Source organism: Alexandromys fortis, unplaced genomic scaffold (genome assembly GCF_014885135.2).
Source record: "Alexandromys fortis isolate MF-2015 unplaced genomic scaffold, M_Fortis_MF-2015_v1.1 scaffold_115, whole genome shotgun sequence".
NCBI classification, from domain to species: Eukaryota; Metazoa; Chordata; class Mammalia; order Rodentia; family Cricetidae; genus Alexandromys; species Alexandromys fortis.
The window spans coordinates 3030419-3055083 of record NW_026067989.1 but is presented as its reverse complement, the minus strand read 5'-3'; the positions used below and the strand labels follow the sequence as shown (position 1 = coordinate 3055083).

Below are 24665 nucleotides of genomic sequence, written 5' to 3'. Positions count from 1 at the left end.
GCGGACGGACGAACGGACGGATGGACAAACAAGAAAAGCAAACTGAGCAAGCCAGGGAAGAAGCCAGCAACCAGCACTCCTACATAGATTCTGCTTCACTTCCTGCCTCAGCTTCCCTCATTGACTTTGACCCAGGGTCTAGTCAGTGTTTATCACAGCAACAGAAACCTTAAGCTTTATGGGCTATATAAATCTTCTCAATTTTAAGTTCATTTAAAAATAAACGAATCACATGTTAACATGAATAATTTTACCAAGAAATATAGTAATGTAAACAAAAAAAACAAGTGACCATGGCATTGTAGTTTTTCAGTGTCTGATTTAAAAGAAAACAGTTGGCTTCTCTAGTGCTTGCCAATGCTTGCTATTGAGAGACTGCACGCCTGCAACAACCTTCTTAGCACTGGGAGGAACTGATCCTGAGGACTTCTGGGTACTGCGGCTTGCCCTATAGAGTCCCCACCCTCCACTTCTCAATGACTTCACATCTGTGGCTCACCTCAACTTTCCAACAGGCTGCCCTTCCTCTGTCTCCTCACACACACCCCTAAAAGCACCTGCACCCGGCCGCTGCTTCCCTTCTGACATTGCACAGGCTGCAGAGCCTACCCTCCTCACCACTCACTACACTGCCCCCAGTTCTTTCTCTCCTGCATTTGCAGTTCTGCTGCATCTCCTGAAAGGAATGTACAAAATGTGGCACACACCACCTCGTGACAGTTCCCTACTCCTACTTGGCAGTCCTGTTAGTAGGCTTCTGGAGCCCCATCTCAGATGCACCCCCACCTCGGCTTGGCCTATCAGTTTCATTTATACTAGCCGTTGGCACTCTAAGGGGGTACTGTAGAGTTTTAGTTTTCATTCCATCATTGATGTCACCTAGCTTCCTGGCTGATCCTTAAAATCCAATCTTTAGATCCACTGGGCATCCCAGTGCACTTTTCAGAGAAGCCCCAAAGACCCAGGCTTGAAACTCTCAGACCCATCTCTTAAACTGTGGCACTTGACTAGACGCCTGCTGCACAGGCTATCACCCCACCCCCATCCAGATGAGCAGATACTGCACTTACCCAGAGTCCACACCAGGCATCCATGATTCATCTTCCCTGACATCTTTCTTCAGTGACATTTTCCCTGAAAGCCCTACCCAAAGCTGTATCTCTTCTCAGTAAAGTTTCTCTTCCCTGCTTCTTTTACACACACACACACACACACACACACACACAGTACCTCTATAGTTATCTTTATACATTATACACCTACCTGTTGTCTATAAACACCAATTGATTCTGTTCTGCTCACTGCCGTGTCTCCAGCAACAGCACACACGTAAAATGATCTGCAGTGGTTGCTTCTTTCAACCCCTGCAACACCACCCAACCCAGTGACTCACTGTTTGCTAACATGGCCTATTAACAGAAATGAGAAACTGGGCTCCTTCATTGGCATTAACAAGAGGCTTACCAAGCCAGGTGAGCTCGGCTCTAATGTTCAAAAGTGGTCACGTGGCCGGGTGATGGTGGCGCATGCCTTTAATCCCAGCACTCGGGAGGCAGAGGCAGAGGCAGGTGGTGCCTGTCTACAAGAGATAGTTCCAGGACAGGCTCCAAAACCACAGAGAAACCCTGTCTCGAAAAACCAAAAAAAAAAAAAAAAAAAAAAAAAAAAAAAAACCCAAAAGTGGTCACGTGCATTTTCCTTCTACTTTCTCCATTCTCCTCCTAAGTCTTCAAAATGAATGCTCCTGTCCAGTCCTGAAGCTTCAGGCACTGTATCAGCTCCACAGCCTTTCCCACCATTCTAGGCCATTGCCAAGGCCTCCTCAATGCCTTCCCTGCCTGCTTCATCTCCTCTAATCACCGTGTACTGCTCATTGGCTCAGAATTCAGATTGAAGTATTTTTAAACAACCCCCCCCCAATCATATTCTCTACACAGCAGTATTGGAAGTATTTATAAAACATGTACACTGTATTATCTAAGCATTCTCTTGGAAGTGCTCAGGTTATGTGCATACCACACCACTGTAATAACGGGGTTGCACATCACTGGATTTTGGTGTCTGGTGGGTCCTAGAAGCCCATGGGTACCAAAGAACCTCACTCAGACTTGGGATCCTCCAGCCTTAGCCGCCTGAGCGTCAGAACCCACGTTTTCATCATTTAATGGGTATGGTTTTTTGTTTGCATATACGTCTGTGCACCACATGAGTGCCTGGTGCCCGTGGAAGCCAGAAAAGGCCCTCAGATCCTCGGGAACGGGTATCACAGTCAGGTGTGAGCCTCTCCAGGTGCAGTGAAGCCCTGTCCTCTGCACCAGCAGCCAGGGCTTTTCACTAACCCATCTCTCTCTAGCTCCATGGGACCGATTATTTAACAGCCACCTGGGCCAATCTCCTTGGGTAAGATTCCTTTCTCCACCAACTCCATTGTCAGGGCTCTCTTGTGTGTGCAATGCCTTCCTTCACCCATAAACGAGGACATTAGCCCAGGACACACGACTTATGAGCTCTTGCCATTAGGAGTTCCATGCAGTGAGGATTCATCACTAGCTGGGCCTAACAGAAACGGCACGGGATCGGATCTGAACTTCTCAGCTAGCTTCACCTGTAAGCAAAGGCCCACCTTGGCTTTTCGCTCCGTTTCTCACCTGCAACCTTCCCCGGGGCTTCCTCCTCGCCTTATTTTCCTTAGCAAGGTTCATCCCAGAGCGCTATCCTTCCCGAAACTCGGACCACCTGGTCCGTAGTTGTCCCTGCTTTGTCGTTATGCACAGTAAAATCGAGGTGCTGTGTCTACAGGAGTTCACGGGGAAATGTTCAGCTTTTTAAATGGACATCAACTTCCAAAATAATTTTTTTTTTCTTTTAAAAAAGGAGGGCGGGACTGCAAGTTCTTTTAAAATTGGATTGGAAAAAAAAAAACACACACACACACACACACACACACACACAACACCAGGGCTTCCTGGGCACGGGGGACTTCCCCTCCACTCCCCTCCTCACAAAATGCAGCCTCGTCAAATACAGTGGGGCACGCCTTTAATCCCACCAGGAAGGCAGAGGCTAGGATCTCGGAGTTCGAGGCCAACCTGCTCTACATATTGAGTTACAGGAAGCCAGGAATACAAAGTGAAACGCTCTAATTTTTCCTCTTTTTCTTTTTAAAGCAGTCTATTTGGGGGCGCTCAGCTACAGTAAACTACCAAGCACAAACCACCTCTTACTGCTAGGGCCCCGACACCGCAAGGTTACTTCACTGGGATACAATCTAACCAGCGCCACGCCGGCTCCGGCCCCCGTCTCCGCTGTGACCCCCACCGCGGGGAGCGGGCGCACGGTGTCCAGCCCAGCTCCGCAGCTCCCCGGAGCACCCCGAGCGGCCGCGCCTCGGCCAAGGTCACCGGCCAGCGCGGCGGCGCAGCGTCCACCCGGCCCACGGCCCCGCGAGGCTGACCCCGGCCCACGCCGCGGACGGAGCGGCTGGCCGCGCCTCACTCACATGTTGTTGAAGCGGAACAGGTCGTCGCAGGTGAAGGCCCGGAGCGTGGTCATCGCGCCACAGCCAGGTTCCCCGCTCAGCGCGACCCCGCGCCCGCACTGCCGGAAGTGCCCGCGCGCGCGCGGCCGCCATGGGGCGGGACAAAGAACTACTTCCGGACTAGAGGTTGCTGGGCAACAGGGATTAGCGTAGCAGCTCTCTCTGGCGGTGGAAAGGAGCAATTGCTTTGGTGCTCCTCACCTGCAACCCTTTTCCAGAAAGTAGTCAGAATGATAGGCTAGCAAGGAGGAAGAAGCTGGGATCAGGAAGTCAAATGATAAAAGCAAGCTTCAAAACCACAAAGATGCTTCATAGTATGAGCCAGGAAGTGGTCCCTAAAAGGATGGCTCCGGGCCTCATTTCTCAACCACCAGCATGAACCAGGATGTGATCTTGAGTTTTCTGGTACCACATTAAAATTATAAAAAAAACAAAGATACAACGCAATGACCAGCAAAATTCTTCAAAGACCTCGAAAGAACAGTACTCAACTTCATAGGGAAAAGCAAAAAACCCAGGATAGCCAAAACAATCCTGTAATAAAAGAATTTCTAGATGCATCACAATCCCTGACTTCAATCTCTACTACAGAGCTACAGTACTGAAAACAGCCTGATATTGGCATAAGAACAGACAGGAGGACCAATGGAACTGAATAGAAGACCCGGATATCAATACACACATCTTCGAACACCTGATCTTTTATAAAGGAGCAAAAAATATCAAATGGAAAAAAAGAAAGCATATTTAACAAGTGGTGCTGGCATGGAGTACTACACAGCAGAAAAAAATAACGGCAGCTTGAATTTTGCAGGCAAAGGGATGGAGCTAGAAAACATTATTTTGAGTGATGTAATCCAGACACAGAAAGGCAATTATCACATGTACTCACTCATAGGTGGTTTTTAAACTTAAAGCAAAGGAAGCCAGCCTACAAACCACAATCCCAAAGAACTTAGACAACAATGCAGATACTAAGAGAAATTTACATAGATCTAATCTACATTGGAAGTAGAAAAAAACAAGATCTCTTGAGTAAATTGGGAGCATGGGGACAGGGACTTTGGGGGAGGATTGAAGGGGGGTGGAAGAAGCAGGGAAGCAGAGAAAAATATAGAGCTCAATAAATATCAATAAAAAATGTATAAAAAATAAAAAAATAATAATAAACCAAATATGAAAATGGTGTATATCGAGTATCGTGATGCATGCCTTTAATCCCAGCACCTGGGAGGCAAAGGCAGGAGGATCTCAGTGAGTTCCAGGATAGCCACAGCTGTTACACAAAGAAATCTTGTCTCAAAAAAAAAAAAAAAAAAAAAAGAGAAAAGTGGGAGGGGAACATACAGGGAGATATGGGAAAATTTTGGTATATATGTATTTTGGGTATGATTATATATACATATAAATTCTCAGATATATATATAAAATCATATTTCATTACATATGTGTAGACAATTCTCAAGAATAAAAAATTTAAGCCTGAATGTAAGCAAAATGCAAAATTGCTTTTTTATAAACAAATAAATCATTATACAAAGAAGTATAAGTAAAATGCACACAGCCCCCAGGCATGTTAGAACATGTACCCAGGAGCTAGAGGGTTGAAGGAGAATCTCGACTCCCAAGTCAGCCCGGGCTACATAGCAAGACCCTGTTTTCAAACAACAACAAATAAAAAAGGAGTAAACAAATGGACATGGCACTTAAAACTGCTCGAATGTACGCGCAGACGTAGATAAAGCGGGTCAGGGTCCTCAGGGCAGTCATCCCTGCTCCTTGGCACAGGACACGGCGCATTCATATTTTTAAGGTCAAGAATCCTTTTCATTACTACCAATTTTCTACATCTCACCGAGTTGTAGAAACCAGCAGAAGATAATAAAAATTAAGATCAGAAGAGTTTACTATGTAGGATGTCCAGTATTCTTTTTGTTTAAATTGGTTATTTCAGAATATTTTGTAACTGTTTTCTGACATAAACCGATGTCAGTTTGAATTAGTTGGTTGTGAAGTTTAGTTGGTATTCATAATTCTATTCTAGTTCTGATTTGTAAACATTATAACCAACAGGTCTATAAGTATTTAAGTGCAACAGAATTTTATGGTTTTTTTTCTTTTTAATATTGTGAGTTTAACACAGAGGTAGCACTTGACCCATGCAAGTACTAGATACTGTGGGCTATTAATTTGCAACCAATGAGAGAGGCCGCATGGTGGCTGACACATGTAATCCAGCTCTTAGAAGACTGAGGCAGGAGGATTGCAAGCTGGAGGGCAGCCTCGTGGATTTAGTGAGATTCTATCTCAACACAAAAACAGAACACAGACATTTCGAGTCACAAATAAGCACTACCCAGCAACTACAGAGCCATAGCAGCAGATGGCGGGTCAGTAACACAGAGAGAAGCATAGAAAATACACAGACCACCCTTCTCTCCCGGTGAGCCTACTGACCTTAAAGCCGTTACTAATTCTGTAGCTGAACACCTTCAATCAGTATCTGAAAGGGAGCCCAGTGCAAGCCAGCTGAAGAGCTGAAAGAAGGGCCGTGTATAGGTTATGGGGGAAAGTTCTGTCATCTCCTGCAACAAGGTATTTACATTATAGACCATTATAGACTAGGTTATTTATCTTTTTTTTTTTTTTTTAGTTTTTCGAGACAGGGTTTCTCTGTGGTTTTGGAGCCTGTCCTGGAACTTGTTGGAGTTGTAGACCAGGCTGGTCTCGAACTCACTGAGATCTGCCTGCCTCTGCCTCCCGAGTGCTGGGATCAAAGGCATGCGCCACCACCGCCCGGCTAAATTATTTATCTTTAAATAATCCTGGGCCCCTGGAAAGTACCCAGTTAGAGTCTTCCCCCTCCTGCAGCTGTTTGAAGGACTCATACCTGGCAGGCAGAACAGTACCTGCCACCTTGTGAAGTGATGGAAGTGACCCAATGAAATGGAATACTTTGCATATTTAAGATGGTGACTGTAGAATATGAGAGGGAAAACCCTCAGCTACAGATGCCTTAGCAAATTTACTTCAGGGACATTGGCATGTCTCTATTGCTCCCTTGTGAACAGCCTTCAACAGAAGGCAGCCTTGCAAGCCACCTCCCTCCTCTCCTGCTGTGCTTCACGTGGAAAAGCTTGCAAGACCACCTGCTTGTTTTGAGTTTGGGGTTTTCCTGTGTTTGGTTGGTTAGTTTTGGGTTTTGGTTTTCGATTTTTTGGGGTTTGTTTGTTTGGTTGGTTGGTTGGTTGGCTTGGCCTTTTCAAGCCAATACATCTAAGGTCTGTTTAAGTTTTTAAAGCCTGCCTTATTTTAATAAAAACTTTATGTGCACATTAACACATTGTAGATAGACTTGTGAAGATATACAAATAAAGAATGACTCAAAATTCTATAACCCCAAAATAAGTTATCTTTAACCTCTGGATAACTAGATCTCTCTGCCTAGTTTAGGGGCCGTGAGGGAAGGATTTATTTAAAAGACAATTCATTATTATTTTAAGTTAGTATCAAGTAAAGTGTATTTCTTTAAGTGTCCTTAAATTTAACATAAGAAGCCGGGCGGTGGTGGTGCATGCCTTTAATCCCAGCACTGGGAGGCAGAGGCACAGCAGATCTCAGTGAGTCGAGACCAGCCTGGTCTACAAGAGCGAGTTCCAGGACAGGAGCCAGAGCTACAGAGAAACCAAGCTTCTAAAAACAAACAAACAAACAAACAAACAAACAAACAAACAAAAATAAACAGAAGGAAAAAGAACTGAATTAAAACTGAAGAAAAGTTGGGTTTTCTATAGTTCCAGCCCTTGTGAGGTACAAGCAAGAGAATCAGGTCAAGGTCATCCCTCTCTAGTGAAGAGTTTGAGGCCTTCCTGGATTGTTTATGTTAGACCTTATCTCAAAAAACAAACTCAACAAGCAAGGTGGCCTCCACCTTTAATCCCAGTACCCAGGAGGCAGAAGCAGGGGGATGGAGGTAAATTCCAAGCCAGTAGGGCTACATAATCTCAAACAAAACCAAACTTAAAATAAAGCTGAAGAGATTCCCAAACTCACAGGAATCTGAGTGCCTTGAAGTTGGTGACGTGTGTCACCATGTCACTGGATTTACTTAAACACGCAGACTACATTTAACTCCCCGAGTGCTCCCAGAATCCTTTGCAGTTCTAGGACGAGCTTTATTGATTTCCCCTTCAGGGCATTTGGCTTTGACTTTTCAGAGCCAGGAAAAGTTTCTACCACAGCTGCACATTTTCCTTGCCTTAGCCATGACTCAGAGAACTTTTGATTTATCATTTTACAGTGAGTAATTCCTTTTACTGCTTAGTTGGAAAAAACTACAAGCTCTCTCACCACATTTAATCACAACCTATTTTCCTGCTCATTGAAACAAAACCCCACGTGCTCTCTGTAAACAGTACTGACCCAGATTCACATCCATCATTGCAACTGTCCCCATCTAAAACACGTCAACGTCTTGATGCTCCGTCTGTTGCTGCTCTGGCTCTTCTTCTCCTGGTTATATGGAAGTACAAAGTGAACAAGTAAAATACATGTACTGATCTGTCCTAGGCAAGAGGTGGTGGGGGTGCACACCTTTAATCCCAGCACTCAGGAGCAGAGGCCAGCGGATCCCTGTGAGTTCGAGGCCAGCCTGGTCTACAGAGCTAGTTCCAGGACAGGAACCGAAGCTACACAGAGAAACCCTGTCTTGAAAAACAAACACAAACAAAAACAACAACAAAAAAAAGAGGCGTGAGTAGGTATCTTTGCTTTAGAATTTTTTTTTTATCAAATAATAACTGAACAGGATGGATGCATTGGCCTTGGCTGTCAATATAACTATCTCTCTTCAGTTTTGTTAATTAGAATGTATAAAGGCATTTGCTACTAAAATTAAACCTGACTATGGCTTTCAATTAATCAAGGAAGGCTGGATATATCTGTTCTCTACTATAGTTCACTAAAATAAAAATAAAACAGATTTTTTTTCAAATTTTAAATACTGAAATTAAAATACTCAAGGATGAATTCAAGAAAAATTACGAAAATCGCAGTGTGAAAAGTACAAGATATTGTTGAAAGATACTCAACAGGCTCTAAATAAATGGAAATCACTCCATTTTTGTGGATCAGACTTAGGAATTAACAAGAAATAAATATCCATTTTTATACATAATTAAAGGTGTGTGCCTGGCTTTATCCACACACACACACACACACACACACACACACACACAGTAATAGAAAATTTTAAAGTAGAATGGAATTTCAAAGGTCCTAACCCTTTTGGACAAAGAAGTTGGATGAGAAGACAAGAGCCAATGAGAAATGCCAACAAAATTTTGGACTCCAGAAAATATATTTATCAGACAGGAGAGAGCAATGGTTAAGGACGGGAGAAAAAGCCAGCAAGAAGTAAAGAAGTAAAGCTGTGCATTTCCTGGGAAGACCCAGGGCGTGGACACAGCCCGTGCGACTCCCTGGAGAGACCTAGAGGTTGTGCCCAAGTACTCAGGACGAAAAACAGAAAGACAAGAAGAGGGAAAGGGAGACTGGAATAGAAAGGAGCATCCTTACCTTGGAACTGGAGTTAAGAACTCCAGCACAGTTAACCAAATGTGCTGTGAAGGTTGTCGAAGTAGATATTGCCTTTATACAGGGAGGGGCACTTCAACCAAGAAGGTTAAAATAGCAGTGAACTGTGCTTAAGACGTAAGCGTATGTGACCAAGTATGGCCTTTCTCTTCCCAACTGTAAACGTGCAATTTTCTAGTAATCTCACAAGCAAGATCATAAACTTCATTGACAGCGAAAGAAGACTTAACCCCCTTGTGTAATCTTCATGATTCATAGTTTTATTTATCAGATTGTAATTTTACCCAAGGCAATAAGGAACACCTATAATCTCATAAAAGGGAGGGGAGGGTGGGAATGATGTTCCTTTAAAAAATGCTTTGATACGTAACTTCAGAGGCAACCAAAATAGTCAATGTGGCTCCTGCCAAGGCATTTAAAATGGACTCTCTTGGAGAACCACACCACACCTATGTCTGGATGCTACTACTTTTTCCCTGAGCACCTGTCTTCACCAACCCCCCCCCGTACTCCCCCACACCTTTTATTTTACACATATAGGTGTTTTGCCTGCTTGTGTATCTATGGGCCACATGCATGCAGTGTCCTCAGAGGCCATAAAGGATGCCCAATCCTCTGGTACTGAATTTACCGATGGTTCTGAGCTACTATGTGTGTGCTAGGAGTTGAACCTGGGTTCTCTAGAAGGGCAGCCAGAGCTTTTAACCACTAAGCCATCTCTCCAGCTTCTGCCCTCCTAAAAACAAAACAAAACAATAAAAACAAACAAACAAACAAACAAAAACCTCTTATTATCCAGGTGCCTGACTAGGTTAAAAAAGAAATTGAATCTTCTAGAACTGGAGCTGCAGGAGGCTGTAAACCACCATGTAGGTGCTGAGAAGAGAACCCCGGTCCTCTTCGAGAGCAGTAAGCGCTCTTAACTGCCAAACTAACCCCCAGTCCCTAAAACCTGTAAATAAACCCCAAGCCTCCTTCACACTGGCTGGTCCTCAGACTCATCTCTAAGCTGCCTGTGTAGAGGTGTCTGAAAATGACTCCTCGGGCTCCCGTAGACGGAAATGTGGAGCTACATCCTGAGCCCATCTGCCCGCTGCCACCACTCAGTGCACAAAAACGATGAAGGACAAAGAGGCAGTGATCTTCCACAGGAAATGGAGCATCTGAAAGACAGAAACTTCGCCAGATCTCAGGATGTTGACAGCTAGACTCTGTCCACTCCCAGCAGGATACAGGAATTCTCTTGCGGGTGGTAGTGCCACAGCTTGACCCGAGATAAAGGACTCCCAAGTAACCACATTCTACCGTCCTCCATAAAAGGACAGACTACCCTTGCGGGGGGCACCTTCAAAGAGGTGTTACGTTGTTATCGTGCACAATGAAATGAGACACTCCAGAGCCAGAGCCTAACTCTGGTAGAGGCTTCCCTGCACGCGCATGCCCTGGGCTCTGACCTCAGGATCTCCCCACAAAGTAACATTGAAGTGAATACAAGCGGCAATGTAAGCATGCTTCTAGGAAAACGGAGGCTAACCACCGAGACGGAGCTGAAAGAGTGTTTTGGAAGGAGGCGTTAGAAGTAAACGGGAGTGGTGTCCCTTTCTATTAAAGTCTTCTAATGTGTGAGTTAATAAATCGTGAACAGTTTTTTTTACTTTTATTTTGAAATCCTTCCCTCCAAAGAGAGTAAATTTTTTTTTTTTTGGAAATACTGATTTTTGTTTGTTTGTTTGTTTGCTTGCTTGTTTTTTTTTTTTTTTAGTTTTTTCATTTAAAAGTTTTTTTTTTTTTTCATTTTACATAACAACCACAGTTCCCGGTTCCTCCACTCCTCCCCTCCCGCTCCCCGCGCTCCACCTTTCCCCTACCCAACCCCCTAGCCATTCCTCAGAAAGGCTGACTCCCGCGGGCGGGGCGTCAACAAGAACTGGCACTTCAAGTTGAGGCAGGACCAAGCAAACCCCTCCTCCCTGTATCCAGGTTGAGCAAGGTTTCCCTCCATAGGGAATGGGCTCCAAAACGCCAGTTCATGCACTAGGGATAAATCCAGGTCCCATTGCCAGTGACCCCACAGACTGCCCCAGCCACACAACTGTGGGAGAAGTCTGAATAAAAGAAATAATAAAATCGAATCGCATCACATACTGTATTTTTTCCAAGTAAGTTAAGGGCAGCGCTGCTGGGCTGGAGAGATGGTTTAGTGGTTAAGAGCACTGTCTGCTCTTCCAGTGGGGCCTGGGGTTCAGTTCCAAGCAACCACATGGCAGCTCACAGCTATCTATAACTCCAGTTCTGGGGAACCCATCGACCTTACACAGACAAACATGCAGGCAAAACACCAATGATTATCGGGGGAAAAACAAGCACTGTTGAATGTTTTTGAATGTATATATTAATATCTAAATAAGTAAATAAATATAATAAATAAATGAAATATAAAAATGGGAAGTTGTTGGGATAATCACTGACTATGGTTGCATTTTTAGCTATCAGTAATCCCTTTCTGGGAGTGCTCACGAGATTGCCATGAGGGCAGAGATGGCTCATCTCAGCAGTTCCTTTGGGCCAGGCATGAGAAATCAGCAAGACTTCTCTTTGCATCCTCCCTCCTCCTTTTATTTTTCCTTTCCTGGAAAAAGCTCTTACTATATAGCTCCTGATGGTACTCTTTGCTAGTAGGAAATGCTGGGAACAATGGACTGCTTCCAATTTCTCTGTCTCTGTCTGTCTGTCTGACCCCCACACACATAAAATCATCTCTGCTAATATATTAAAACTTCATTCTCCAGATGGGTGCACTAGGCACAAGAGCCTAGTTTGAGATGAAGTACACGTGAAATTAGATGTGCTGTTAAGTGTGAAATACACCTAAAATTTTGAAAACTTACTTTTTTTTTTTTTTTTTTGGTTTTTGAGACAGGGTTTCTCTGTGGCTTTGGAGGAAAACTTACTATTTTTAAAAGAATGCAAAATGCATCTTTAAAGTTTTAGATTCTTGAAATACAATATTTGGAATCTCATGGGTCAAATAGCATTTATAACTCAAATTAATTTGAACTGCCAAGGTTTTTTTAAAATTTTTTACAATCAACTTTATGTTTATATTGGACAAAGCAGTACTTCAGGGTCATCTGCCAGTTAAATAAGGAATCTGCCCTATTCAGGTGTTAGTAGCCAAACAAGAGGCTACTCTCCCAGGTGTGCTGTCTCTTTAAGAACCCCGTCTAGCTGGGCTGTCCTAGGCTGGCAGAAGCAGGCAGATCTCTGAGTTCGAGGCCAGCCTAGTCTACAAAGTGAGTTCCAGGACAGCCAGGGCTATTACACAGAGAAACCTGTCAGGAGCCATTTCCCGCCTAAAAATCATTACAGGAATCACCCTAGGGAGTCTGCAGAGAACCCCACACCCATAATTATGTTCTATTGAGAAAACCTGCCCCTCACCCAATTAACTGTTAATCTGTTAGCGGAACCCGCCTCACATTCCAGCTATCCAGGGAACTAGGTGTGGCAACTTGTGACTTCTGGCCTACCTGGCTTACATGACCGGACCACGCGCATCCTGTGCCCTGCCCACCAAGTCCTCATGCAGGGCCTATATAAGCAGCAACCATGACCCTAATAAACGGAGGCTTTGACAAATCTGCTTGCCTCCTTCTTCTGTCTTAGCTCATTCCCTTCTAGGTAGCGCCCCTCTGTGACCCTGGAATAACTGATTGCAGGGTGGGTTACAAACCCCTAGACTGAGTAATCCACCCAACGCAATCGACAGAAACCTTGTCTCGAAACGCAAAAACAAACAACAAGAAAAGAACTGTGTCTGGTGTCCCTTGGTGGAAGCATGGGGGAGGTGTTAATCACCTGGACACTTGGGTCTCACTTGAAGGCTTGGTTGGTGGTCTAGCATCTCCAGGTGATTTCAAGACAGCCTAAGCCTAGGAGGTGTGTCATAGAGCGCTTGCCTAGAGAACACAAGGACCTGGGTTCCATGCCCAGCACTACCGGAAAAAACAAACAAACAAACAAACAGAAAAAAAACAAAAATTACACGCACTTGAAATAGCAGCAGTGGACCCTGAGTCTTAGTGACAGAACGGGTGCCCTCTGTTCCATTCACAATCAAGACTCCAGCTAGAGCGGAAAGAGGGACAAAGCAGAGCCTGCATTTTGGCAGAGCCTTGGAGTAGAACAGAGTATTTTAAGACTTGCTGTGAGAGAGAAACACCTTACAGATCCAGTGGCGGTGGATCTTGGAACTCACTCTGTAGACCAGTCTGGCTCGGAACTCAGAAATTTGCCTGCCTCCTGAGTGCTAGGGTTAAAAATGTATACCACTACCTCCTGGCTGCAAGTTCTTACTAGAATCAAGAAAAGAAGCTGTCTCATTCCACTTGGAGATCTTCCTTGGTGAATCCTTAGAGCAGACCTTGGTCCCCTCTAGTGGGAGCATTGGTTCCTAGCTGGGCTTGGTGTCACCTGCTAGTAATTCCAGCACTCAGGATCAGGATCAGGCGTTCAAGGCCATACTTGGCCTGTTGTTTTAACTCCTAATACCTAATACGGAAAAAAAATGCCTTTGAGTATTGACCCAGCAAGTAGCGAAAGTAGGATCATTGCAGGCTTAAGTTTTCATCAACATAGTGAAACCTGTCTTTAAAATCAAACAACACCAAAAAAAAAAAAAAAAAAAAAAGGAGAATAAGGGGTATTGATGCCCTTCAGTCCTCTGTGAGTGTATCTGTTCTTCTGGGGGGTGGGTAAGAGTGGGGAAGGGTAGTGTGGGACCCACAGATTTGACTTGGGTCCACCTTGATTTAGGGCCAGAGTTCAAACCTATTCTTGATCCTCAAGGCCAGATTACAGGATGCTTGACCTAAGGCATGGTTATTGGGTGCTCTGAGAATTAAGGAAGCAATCACACTCGCTTGTTCCCTGTATCATGGTAAGGAAATCTTTTGCTTTATCCTTTGGTTTGGGGTATATAAGAGCTATGAGCAATAAATTTGGGCGGAAGCAGTGTTCAGTGGATGCCCTCCCGACTCTATCATCAGTCTCTTGCCTATTGCTTTCCTCAATCTGCACTCCCCCTTTCTGGAATGTTCAAAGAGGTGGACTGGTTTCCAAAAGGGTAGGTGTGCATGCGCACTGCATGCTGGGTATCAAACCCAGGACCAAGAGTGTACTAGGAGAACACTATATTACCAAGCAATATGCCCACCTCCAAATAAGCTTCTCTCTCTTTTCCTCTTTCTTTCCCTCTCCCCCTCTTTTTTCTTTTCTTTCTTTCTTTTTTTTTTTAACTCTCATAGTTCCTTTCCTACCAAAGTCAATATTCATGTGGCAAATTTGGGCCAGCTGCAATCCACTGTCTGACGCTAAAACATACACTCTTTTTAAAACAGAACCTGCTTCCTGAACCAAACGCCAGCTCTCTCCTTTCTCTTCTTTTTCGCCATCTGCTTATGATTCTGACTGTAATATGATTTGGGGTGGAGGTCATTTTTCCAGCTTGACTTAAGATCACCAAATGGCAAACAACATTCTGGGTCTCAAATTCACTCTTCTGAAAATGGTCTGGAAATCAAGGAGAGTGGGCGTTTTATTCTCAGACTCTGCAGGCAATTCCAACACACGTCCCGTGTAGACAGAGCCCTTCCCGGGTCAGTTTTCACAGGCATTTTGGGGTGGGGAGTAGAACCAGGCTGTTAAACACCGCAGGCCTCGCTTATTTCATCTTCCAGAAGATGAAGGTCGGAGCTGCTAGGGAGGAGAGGCCACATTTGTGAATGGAAGCAGTCAGGCCCAGCTTCCTGTCTTTTGCATTTGCTTGTAGATCTAAAGTAACTTCCACACGATACAAACAACTTGACCAATTTCTATTTTTTTTCTCCGTCCCTAAGGGGGTCATATTTGGCAGTATGTCCAACATCAAAAACAAAATCCCTTCCCCTGGCTGGTGTTCAAGATATTTTTAGACTTGGAAGTGCATTCTCCTTTCCCTCCACCCAGCATGTATATTTTTACTCGGCTTTTATTCTATCCAAACTCCACCAGGGTCTGTTTCCTGGCAAACTGAGAAGTGAGAAATGCCTGCGTGGGGGGAAAAATGAAGACACATGTGTTGAAACTCTGCCAGGGAAGCATTGCCCAATGACAAACTAGGGAAAGTCTTGTGATGTTTTCTTCTGCTCATTCTAGCTTTTCTTATTCTGCTCTCATGGGGCCTGCTCAGACCGCCTAATTCAGATGCTGTGACCTGCTTTCAATCTCAGAGGCGCTCCCATCCTTAGCACATGGACAGCACAATGGTCTAAATTTGCAGAGTCAGGAGGGCAGCTGTACAGATGCAGGGGCAGCATCTCTTCACTCCAAACATCAAAAGCAAGTTCATCCAGCCCTCCTTCTGGTATCTAAGTAGCTAAAATCCTATGGATGTCTCAGACGTCCTCTCAGTGCCTTTTCTCTCTTAGCAGGAATGCAAAGAGCCCTTAGCAGTCAGGCATGGTTGCAATCACCAGAACACTGGGCTGCAGAAGAGGAGGCCTGTGCTGTTGATTTTGCAATCGTCCTGAACTCTCAGCCGGGACACAGCTGAGGTTGCCTAAGGACAGGGAGGAGTTGTCTGCAGGGCCCTGCCTGGCTCTGAGTTCAGATTAGCTGTGATTTGCCCGAGAGCCATCAAAGCCAAGTTCTGTGCTGGGTAACCCTGCAAACACTTGCGGGTCACAGGCCATCTGTTTTCTCTTCCTGTTTCTTAGCTTTTGTTTTATCAGCCCATAAACTTCTGAGCAATGTCTTTCTGTTTGTTCTTCACAATTACCAGCTCAATGTGACATTTATTGTCATGTGCTCTGTGTCGGCCCGTGTATGTCTGCGTGTGTGTGTGTGTGTGTGTGTTATTCGAAGCGGAGTCTTATTATGTAGCCCAGGTAGACATGGAACTCACAGAGATCCACCTACTCCTGCCTCCCAAGCGTCCCAAGTGCTAGGATAAAAGGTACAGTCCACCAAGTCCAGCCACTGTCGTGTACATTTGCCCAGCATCTTTGGGTACCTGACTATATTCTGACTAAAACAAATCATCTATAAAAAAAAGACAACTGAAGAATATTGAAAAAAATTATTTTACACAGGATTATTGTACAGTATTACAATGTATTATGTGCAAAATTCCATTGGAAAAAAAATCATTTACAAAAGGAAGCACAACACGGTATTGCTGAGGGCTCTAGGACAACAAAAGCCAAGGACACAAGATACAAAGTCTCCCCAGATCAGACGCCTGTGCATCCCCACAAAGTACAGTAACATGTTTTTGTTTGTGCAATGACCTGTATTACACCGACACATGACCCTTTTAGTACGTGTGCCCAGAAATTCGTTTTCTACAGCACAAATCTAACTTCACCATATATCCATGTCGCTTGTGTGTATTCCATTTGTTTTGTTTTGTTTGTCATGCTGAGGATGGAACCCAGTGTGCTGGTTTGTGCACGCCAGCCCCACCACTGAGCCACATCTCAGCCACTGCCCGTGATTACAAATAAAGAGGAGTTTTTGGTTCGGTTTTGCTTTTTGGTGCATTCCTTTCCCATCAACATCTTATTGAACTCAACAAAAGCCATATTCTACATTACTTGGCTTCTACCTAGAAATAATTGGATGCCATCAGTTTGGGCCTACAAAAGGGGCACAGGGAGCGTTATCCTTGATTTACCTCCCTCGTGGGGATTTTAAAAATGCTTCCTAAAGCAGATAGCATATGGAACGGATCTTTGTCCAACCTTGCTACAGCACGTTTTTTTAGGACTGACTCCTTTTCTGATTCCCCGCTAAAGCCTGAACCTGCAGGCTGCATTCCTCAGCCCCCTCCTCAGAGTCTGTGTTTCTCTCTCTACCTCTCTCTACATTCATTTCTCTCCTAATCCTCAGCATCGATTGCTTAACAATATAAGCAAACAGTGAACAGAACAACACCACTAAAAGTGAACAAGGTAACAGTACATCAGAGTCTGCAAAGGCGACCGGTCTGTGGCCAGTGTCAAGGATTGCTTTAAGACAACCAGCAGTCTCTCCCCACAAATTTGCCAAAATATCCAGTTACAGAAGAGAGACGTCTAAAATGCGATACTCTCAAATCCAGCAAGAGATTTATCTTCAAATATTAAAGGTTAAATCACATGCATATTTATAGAATATTTTAAAGTTACAAAAATATTTTAAAAACCAATCCTGACAGTTTACCTGCAACTGCTATAAAAATTTTCTATGAAATATATAAAAAAAACCACAAAGGATCTTTGTAAAAAACATTATAGAATGAAGGATGGAGGAAAGAGAGGAAAGAGGGAAGGATGGAGCCATCCATGGAGCTGAGAGCTACCTGACACATTGTGTCGGCCAGTTTTGTCAACACCTGCTATCGAATCCAAGAGAAGAGCTTGTACCTTAAGTGTTTCCTCAGCACATATACAAACCAACCCAGAAGCTGGCCAAGGTGAAACAGCCAGTGATCTCTGGACACCTGAACCATCAAATGCAATTGTTCCTTTCTGGAGGACAATATTACTATTCATGAACCCCAGCTACCTCATATGGGCAATGTATCTAAAAGATGCCCTGGGCTAAGTCAGCCTATGGATGGCTTAGTCACTGAACTGAGGGGTCCTTGAGGAGGTGACTGTCTTTCAAGCTCAACATGTGGCAGAGCCAGAAGGCTAGACTCCTAGCTCCCTTTTGGGTGCATCAATGGGAAGCCCCATGTGTCCTTTATGAGGGAGTGAGATCTTCCCCATTCTGGAAAATCACGCCGTAAGGATCATTTTTGATTCGCTTGTAGACAAAGTGGAATATGTGGGGCTGAGGCCGGCTGTGCAGCTCAGCCTTGATCTTTTGAGGATAAGTGTCCTCTGCCAACTGCTGCCACGTTTCGTCAACGAAGAGGAAGAGGCTGTACTCCTCAGGATCCTCCACCTTAAACTTCTCAGCACAGAGCTGACACACATCCTCTGTGGTGATATAGGGCCTCACGAGGAGGGTCTTCCCTGTGCAGCCACTGTTGACTTCTTGGAAGGCAACTCGGAGGTAATTCTGCAAGTAGAAACAGAGACGTCAGGAGCAAGGGCAGAGGCAAATGCGAGGCTGAACTTGAGGGCCACTTCAAGGCTACTGTTTGTCCCAATGTCTAGCCAGACCACGCAGATTGCCAAGGAAGACTGGAACCCGGACAGTGGTGGGAACTATGGCGTGGACTGAGCTGCCACATTTTAGCTCACTGCAAAGAGAAGCAATAGGAAGTCCCGCCTGCCCTGGTTTTCATCTTTATCCATTAAAGCCAGCTGCTGAAGAAATCCTGAGTAAGAGTGTGAACCACATCCAGAGCTGGGATGTTTCCCAGCTTGAAAAATAACGAAAACAGCAGAAGGGTCTGGTCGAGGAGTTAGCAGGAAGGATTTAAAGCATCTCGACACACCAGCACAAATGATGCTCACTTTGTGCCGCTCTGGGAAGCCTAAGCAAAGACAAGAATGCTTAGGCAAACCGCTGATGCCTGCCCATTCTCCCCAAACAGTGATCTCATGTGGTGTGGGCTCTCAGTGGCTCAGGGTGTAATGTGGGAAGAATCAGGGGGAGGGGATGTCAATTCTGCAAGAAGACTTCGGAGATGGAGCTGACTAAGCACAGCGTGATGCCGCTGGAAGTACAAGGAGATGGCGCAGGCTTGCCATTGAGAATCATGTTCACCACCCTGAGAGGCAGTAAGCCTGCTGACTCCTATGGCACAAGAAGAGACTCCTATGACACGGGGCAGTTGCCAAGATTGTGTTATTCTGGTTAGCTCCTTTATTTCCAGGTCCTTTTTTTTTTTTTTTTTTGGTTTTTCAAGACAGGATTTCTCTGTGGTTTTGGAGCCTGTCCTGGAACTAGCTCTTGTAGACCAGGCTGGTCTTGAACTCACTGAGATCCGCCTGCCTCTGCCTCCCGAGTGCTGGGATTAAAGGCGTGCGCCACCACCGCCCGCTTCCAGGTCCTTAAGCGTGGTTAGTTACATACAAGCTGCAGAGATGGCTCAGCTGTTACAGGCTCACAAGCAAAATGGTTACACACAAAGCAGAAAAGTCCTAGTCAAGTTCTAGCTGTGTCTAGAGAACACACATTGTGGCTTCTTAGTTCTGGTTGAGAGGGCCAGCCTTCCTTCTCCTGTGGCTGCTAGGAGGCTTAACTGGCATACACGAGGGGAGGCTCTTGGGAAGGATCGTGTACTCTGGACACGTAAGATGTTTCATGCCATCTGGAGGGAGGACCCTGGCCAGCCTGATGACTTTGCAGAAGGGAGGCTGGGTCAAGTGGCACTCAGGTAGAGATACGAAGGTTGGTCTTCACAGCATGTGCATGAGCCATTAGACCTCACATTGCTTCTCTCGTTCTCGTGGTATCTTGTGCATTTATCCAAGGACTCCTGGAGAGAGTAGTCTACATAGCCCCAGCGAGGAAACCGAGGCATGTCACTGTGTTGGCTACTAAGGAGCATTCTTCTTCCAGTAAGGGGGAGAACTAGGGGGGTTGTGTCTATGACCCTTGGTACTTGAGTTCCATTTCTATATTTTTGTTTTCATCCATGACCTGAGTGCTCAAAATGCACTCTCTTAGGTGTTAGTGTAGGGAGACGTGCATCTTTAAAGTGGGTGAGGCCAGTGGCTAGTGCCTGTGCCTAAGGAAGGGCTCTGTGGTGTGTGGGGGTTGGGCACCATGGGTCTCTAGGTTAGGAGTTTCTGGTAGTCAGTGGTCATAGACAGAGAAGCCTACTGATGGAAGAAGAATGTACTTTTGTCAGTTTCTCTGATCTCAGAGGGTGCAGATCCTCAGGACCTCCTCCGTGCTTAGCCCATAAGGCAGTAGTCCAGTGGTCTGCATGAGCTAAATAACTTACCACGTGGGTGCTCTTGAACAACTCAAGTGGAAGTGGATGTGGGGGGCACAGCATGTGCTCTTGCTTTGTAGTTTGTGTGTCTGGAAGGAATTTCTGAGAAAACTGCAATCTTGGAGAAGAACATGCTGACCTTGCTTTTGAAGCATGGGCTGGCTGACTTTGAACCAAAGGTTGTTTACCGAAAAATCAGAAGAGGGAGAGAAAAGGCAGGGGAGGTGAATCTGGACACTAAGGCGAATTCATCCCGCCTTTCCAGGTTCCTGCCAGGGTACTTGCTGTGCGGCACAGCCAGGCTTCAGAGGTCCACAGAAGCCTTCAGAAGACTACCCAAACACAGCTGCAGCCTGGTTCATCACCATTGCATAGGCAAAAGTAAATCAAGGGTTGCTGGGTCGGGAACAGCCTTCTATAGCCCTAATTCACCTCAGGGAATAAACTCATTGGGAATCATACAGGCCTAGCAGCCCAGTCTGGAAACCCAACTGGGGCCTGGTTGCAGTGTTCACCCTCAAACTGAGCCTCTGCCCTAAATGCTGAGCTGAGATTCCTGGGGATTCTGTTTGGAGAGTGAGGGAGAAAAGGGGGAGGGAGAGACGAAAGATCCGATGTTGTACCTCCCCCATTTCCCCAAGGGCAACCAGGTGGGCTGCAGGGGAAGCACCCACTGTTTCCTGAGGAAACTGGATATCCTATGCCTTTGCCTGGGTTTCTCCTGTGGTCGTCCTGTCAGGCTAGGTATTTCACAGCACGCCAAATGTTTTAGGAGGAATCCGGCCTTAATTTGACTTCGTTGTCCTAATGGTAGCCAACTGTGGGCCAAGCCTGTGTGTATCCTTTATGGAGGCAATACTTAACGTTTCTATGTGTGTTGGTGCTAAAGTGATTCACACTGATGAGAAACTGTACCTCGACTTTCAATATTTTTCTGTAAGTGCTGGGGATGGAGCCCGGGGCCTTGTACGTTCATTCAGTCCTACCCCTGAACTGCCCTTACTGGGTTAGACACAGTCAGTACATTTCTTGCGTTTGAGTGTGGTCAGCGGGGAAACAGAAGTGAAACGGCAAGGTCAGAGGGTGGCTTCACTGTTCCTTTCCCACCAGACGGATTCATCTGGGCCTTGGGTCCTGAGCCCATGTGCTGGAGGAGGAGAGGGAGCGAGGTGGGTACCTACCTGAAAGTCATCTACAGTGGGGATGGTACGGTGGGTGGTGGTTCTCCGCTTGTGCCACTGCCTCAGGGTGTCCCTGGCCTCCGAGCTGAGCAGCCTCGCAGCCTGTTCTTCTTGGAAATTCTTTATCAGAGATAGTGCTCCATAGGCGCTTGTCAAGTAATAGCCTCCTGGAAGAACAGAGGGAGTGGGTTCTCAAGAGGGTCACCCTGGGGATGGCCGTGGAGGTGTACTAGGGTTAAAGGCGTCTTGTATACAGTTGTCCTCGGGGGTCCTCGGGGGTGCAGAGTCTATGATCCGACCCCCTGTACACTAAAATTTATGGATGGTAAATATTCATGTAATACGGCATATTGTACTTACATATAATTTACATAATACCTCTGTAAATCTTAAATCATGGCTAGATGCATGATTCCTATGCCCCATACAATAGAAACACTACATAGAGAGCTGAAGAAAAAAAGACGATGAAAGCTGGGCGATGGTGGCGCAAGCCTTTAATCCCAGCGCTCGGGAGGCTGAGGCAGGCGGATCTCTGTGAGTTCGAGACCAGCCTGGTCTACAGAGCTAGTTCCAGGACAGGCTCCAAAGCCATAGAGAAACCCTGTCTCGAAAAACCAAAAAAGAAAAAAGATGATGATGAAAATTTTGCATTTCATTTTTTTTCCCTAAATATTCACCACCCACGGTTGGTTGAATCCATAGGCACGGAGCCTATGCATGCGGAAGTGGACTCTGACTTCGCCATCGCTTCCACAGAGAGCACATGTCAAAGAGCACACATCAAAGAGCCTATCACTCACATCTTCATCCTATTCCTGCATTCATCTCACAGATTTATGGCCATGCTGGGGCCAGGGAGCATTGAAGAGCTGACAGCATTTCTGTCTCCACGTTTAAAAATAAAAGAATAGAATTAACATGTTAAAGAGAGTGGTGTCCTTCTAGGAGTGTCCTTAAAATTACCTCTTGAGTTTGCGGGGAGTGCTAACAGGCATACCACATTGTAAGACGCCTATGCATTTTTCTAGGTTTGACTTAAAAATGAGTTGCTTGCAGAAGAGTTTGTAAGTGTGCTTGGGCACCACTAGGGGGCACCTTGAAGGTGCAGCAAGAATTCTCTGAAGGCAGCACATTTTATATTTAAAATATGTCAAGATATCCATTGAAATTCTATTACGTGCTCAAGACAGAGTTGGGAGGAAGGAAAGTGTAAGAAAAAGGACCTGAAGCCGGGCGGTGGTGGCGCACGCCTTTAATACCAGCACTTGGGAGGCAGAAGCAGGTGGATCTCTGTGAGTTCGAGACTAAGCTGGTCTACAAGAGCTAGTTCCAGGACAGGCTCCAAAACCACAGAGAAACCCTGTATTGAAAAAACAAAACAAAACAAAAAAAAAAACAAAAAAAAAAAACCCAAACAAACAAACAAAAAAAAAAAAAGAAAAAGGACCCGAATCTGTGTTCCCCAGAAGTGAAGAATCCCTGCTCCACGGAAGAGGGGACATAGAATGCTGACCACTCACTCATTCAGGCACAGACTAGACATCCATTGCAGTTAAGCGTGCTGTTTTCAGAAGGGTCAGTTTCATGGCCAAAGCATTTCATTGCTCACAGAGGACCTTGCAGAACACTCTCTGATCAATGTGCAGGATTAAATGGTTTCAGCTCTCAGGAGCACGGGTAGCGGGCCTGGGGACCTGCGTTGGTTTGAACTTGACAAAGTGGGTTTGTTGTTTACAGTCACTAACGGAGGTTTCTCTTTCTCTTTCTTTGCAGTACTTTATGGTACAGGGCCTCAGGCATGCTAGGCGAATGCTCTAACATGTGAACACACCCTCATCCCAGTCCGCCCACATCCCGACCCCACCACCCATGATTTAAGATCTCTATGACAGCCTCTGCTATGAATTATTGATCTTAGTATTTGTCCCATGAGCAAATCACATGTGACTCAGGGTAAAATGCTAGCTAAATGCCACACAGTGGAGTTCAGGGGAATCTACAAGGACTTCAGGAATCGCTACCAACTTTATCCTGGTGTCAGCATTTAACTGTGGCTCTGGGGGCTGCAATCCTTGTGGGGTGCTGAAGGGTTCCTTGAATTTGATACCATGGCCCCGATGTGCTCAGGCCACTAAGGAGGAAACCTCAAATGCTGGAAACACAGAGTTGACCATGCTTTGAAACATGTGGCTACAATTAGAAGACGGTTTCACCTTTCAGCCCAACTATATCCCGCCATAAGCAAGAGCTCTGAGCTTGCAAGGAAATCCGTGGTGCTGGGACTGCAAATGAGAATACCTGCTTGCACAGCAGAAAAGACATATGACTGCTGTAAACCCGACCCAAGAGAGCTTCGGACAGACCACAGAAAGCGAGGCTCTGTGACACATGACCGCAGCCCTGCAGATCTGGATCGGAGGAGCTGCAGTTCTACGCTCTGCCGCTTAGTCCAGAGCCACAGCCAGCCTGCCTGGGCCATGCCCTCCCGAGGACTGTGTATAGAGGAACACACCGGCTGTTCCTACATCAGTGTGACCTTGTTTCTTTCTTTCTTTTTTTCCTCATGGGGATTCCTGCAGGTGAAGACAGTCCTGCCATCTGTCACAACGCAGCGCTTATGACATTCTCCTTTAAGAGGACAAGCTTGAAACACGGGGCCTCACACTGAGGCACTGCCAGGAAAAAGAGGCAGGAAATGGTTGTCTCTGTCCTCAGACCACAAGACGTAAGCATCCGTCTGTCCCAAGTACACACTGTCAATAAGAGAAGGGCGATTTTCTAATGGGAGACTGGCACACTCTTTCCCCCAAAGCCTCAAGGGGTCTTCTTGCTACCAGAAACCACCAAAATAAACCCCAAACTGCAATAATCACATGGTGGGAAAAGGGAAGGCTTGCCGCTGGAGCTTACAAATGTCTACCTCGGTGCCTAGGCAAAGCCACACTCATTTTCTCTCCTGCCCAAGCCCAGGAAAGTGAAGAGACATAGTGGGTCTTATGGGCTTATCATGAAGTATCTGGTTCCCTGGTTGAGAATTTCACTGAGAGGCTAGGAACAGGCAAGAGAGAAAGGTCGAAGAGCTCATTCGTATCTGCCTCTGGTTGGAGACAGGATGGAGGATACTTATCCCAAGTTGGCTCTGACCAGAAGGGGAAGGGGAGGACATGCCTTGGGGACAAGGAACAGTAGGTCTCTGATAGTAAAATCAAGCCTGGCAGATTCAAGTTAGAGGACTGAGGACATTAAAGGTCATTCTTGGGATGATAATGATTTGGATTCCCTTAGTCAGAAGGGTCTAGGTGATGCACACCCTGGGGAATCCCAAGGGCAGGTAGGTGGACCTTTGTGCTCAAGCCCAGACTGAAACTCAACAGGAACAAAGAAAACACAGCTGCACCCTCAGTGTCTGTCTGGGCCATCTTAAGGACTC

At 45.7% G+C, this 24665-nt stretch overlaps 2 protein-coding genes across 8 annotated transcripts in view; both read right to left on the bottom strand.

Annotated features, from left to right (window-relative positions):
- Window positions 1-3646, bottom strand: part of Naa20 (N-alpha-acetyltransferase 20, NatB catalytic subunit) — a 13208-nt gene extending 9562 nt beyond the window's left edge. The window contains exon 1 of one of the 3 annotated variants that reach the window (XM_050159555.1): window positions 3500-3646. In XM_050159555.1, the coding sequence (XP_050015512.1) occupies window positions 3500-3631 (132 nt within the window). In that variant the 5' untranslated portion in view covers window positions 3632-3646. The remainder of the gene's footprint in view (window positions 1-3499) is intronic. The other 2 variants (XM_050159554.1, XM_050159556.1) reach the window with 2 other exon arrangements.
- Window positions 3647-16235: 12589 nt separating this feature from the next.
- Rin2 (Ras and Rab interactor 2) overlaps window positions 16236-24665 on the bottom strand; it is a 171016-nt gene continuing 162586 nt past the window's right edge. For all 5 annotated transcript variants that reach the window (XM_050159577.1, XM_050159579.1, XM_050159578.1 and 2 more), the window contains 2 exons: window positions 21233-21399; window positions 16236-18220 (listed from right to left, as the gene is read on the bottom strand). In XM_050159577.1, coding sequence (XP_050015534.1) covers window positions 17900-18220; window positions 21233-21399 — 488 coding nt within the window. In that variant the 3' untranslated portion in view covers window positions 16236-17899. The remainder of the gene's footprint in view (window positions 18221-21232; window positions 21400-24665) is intronic.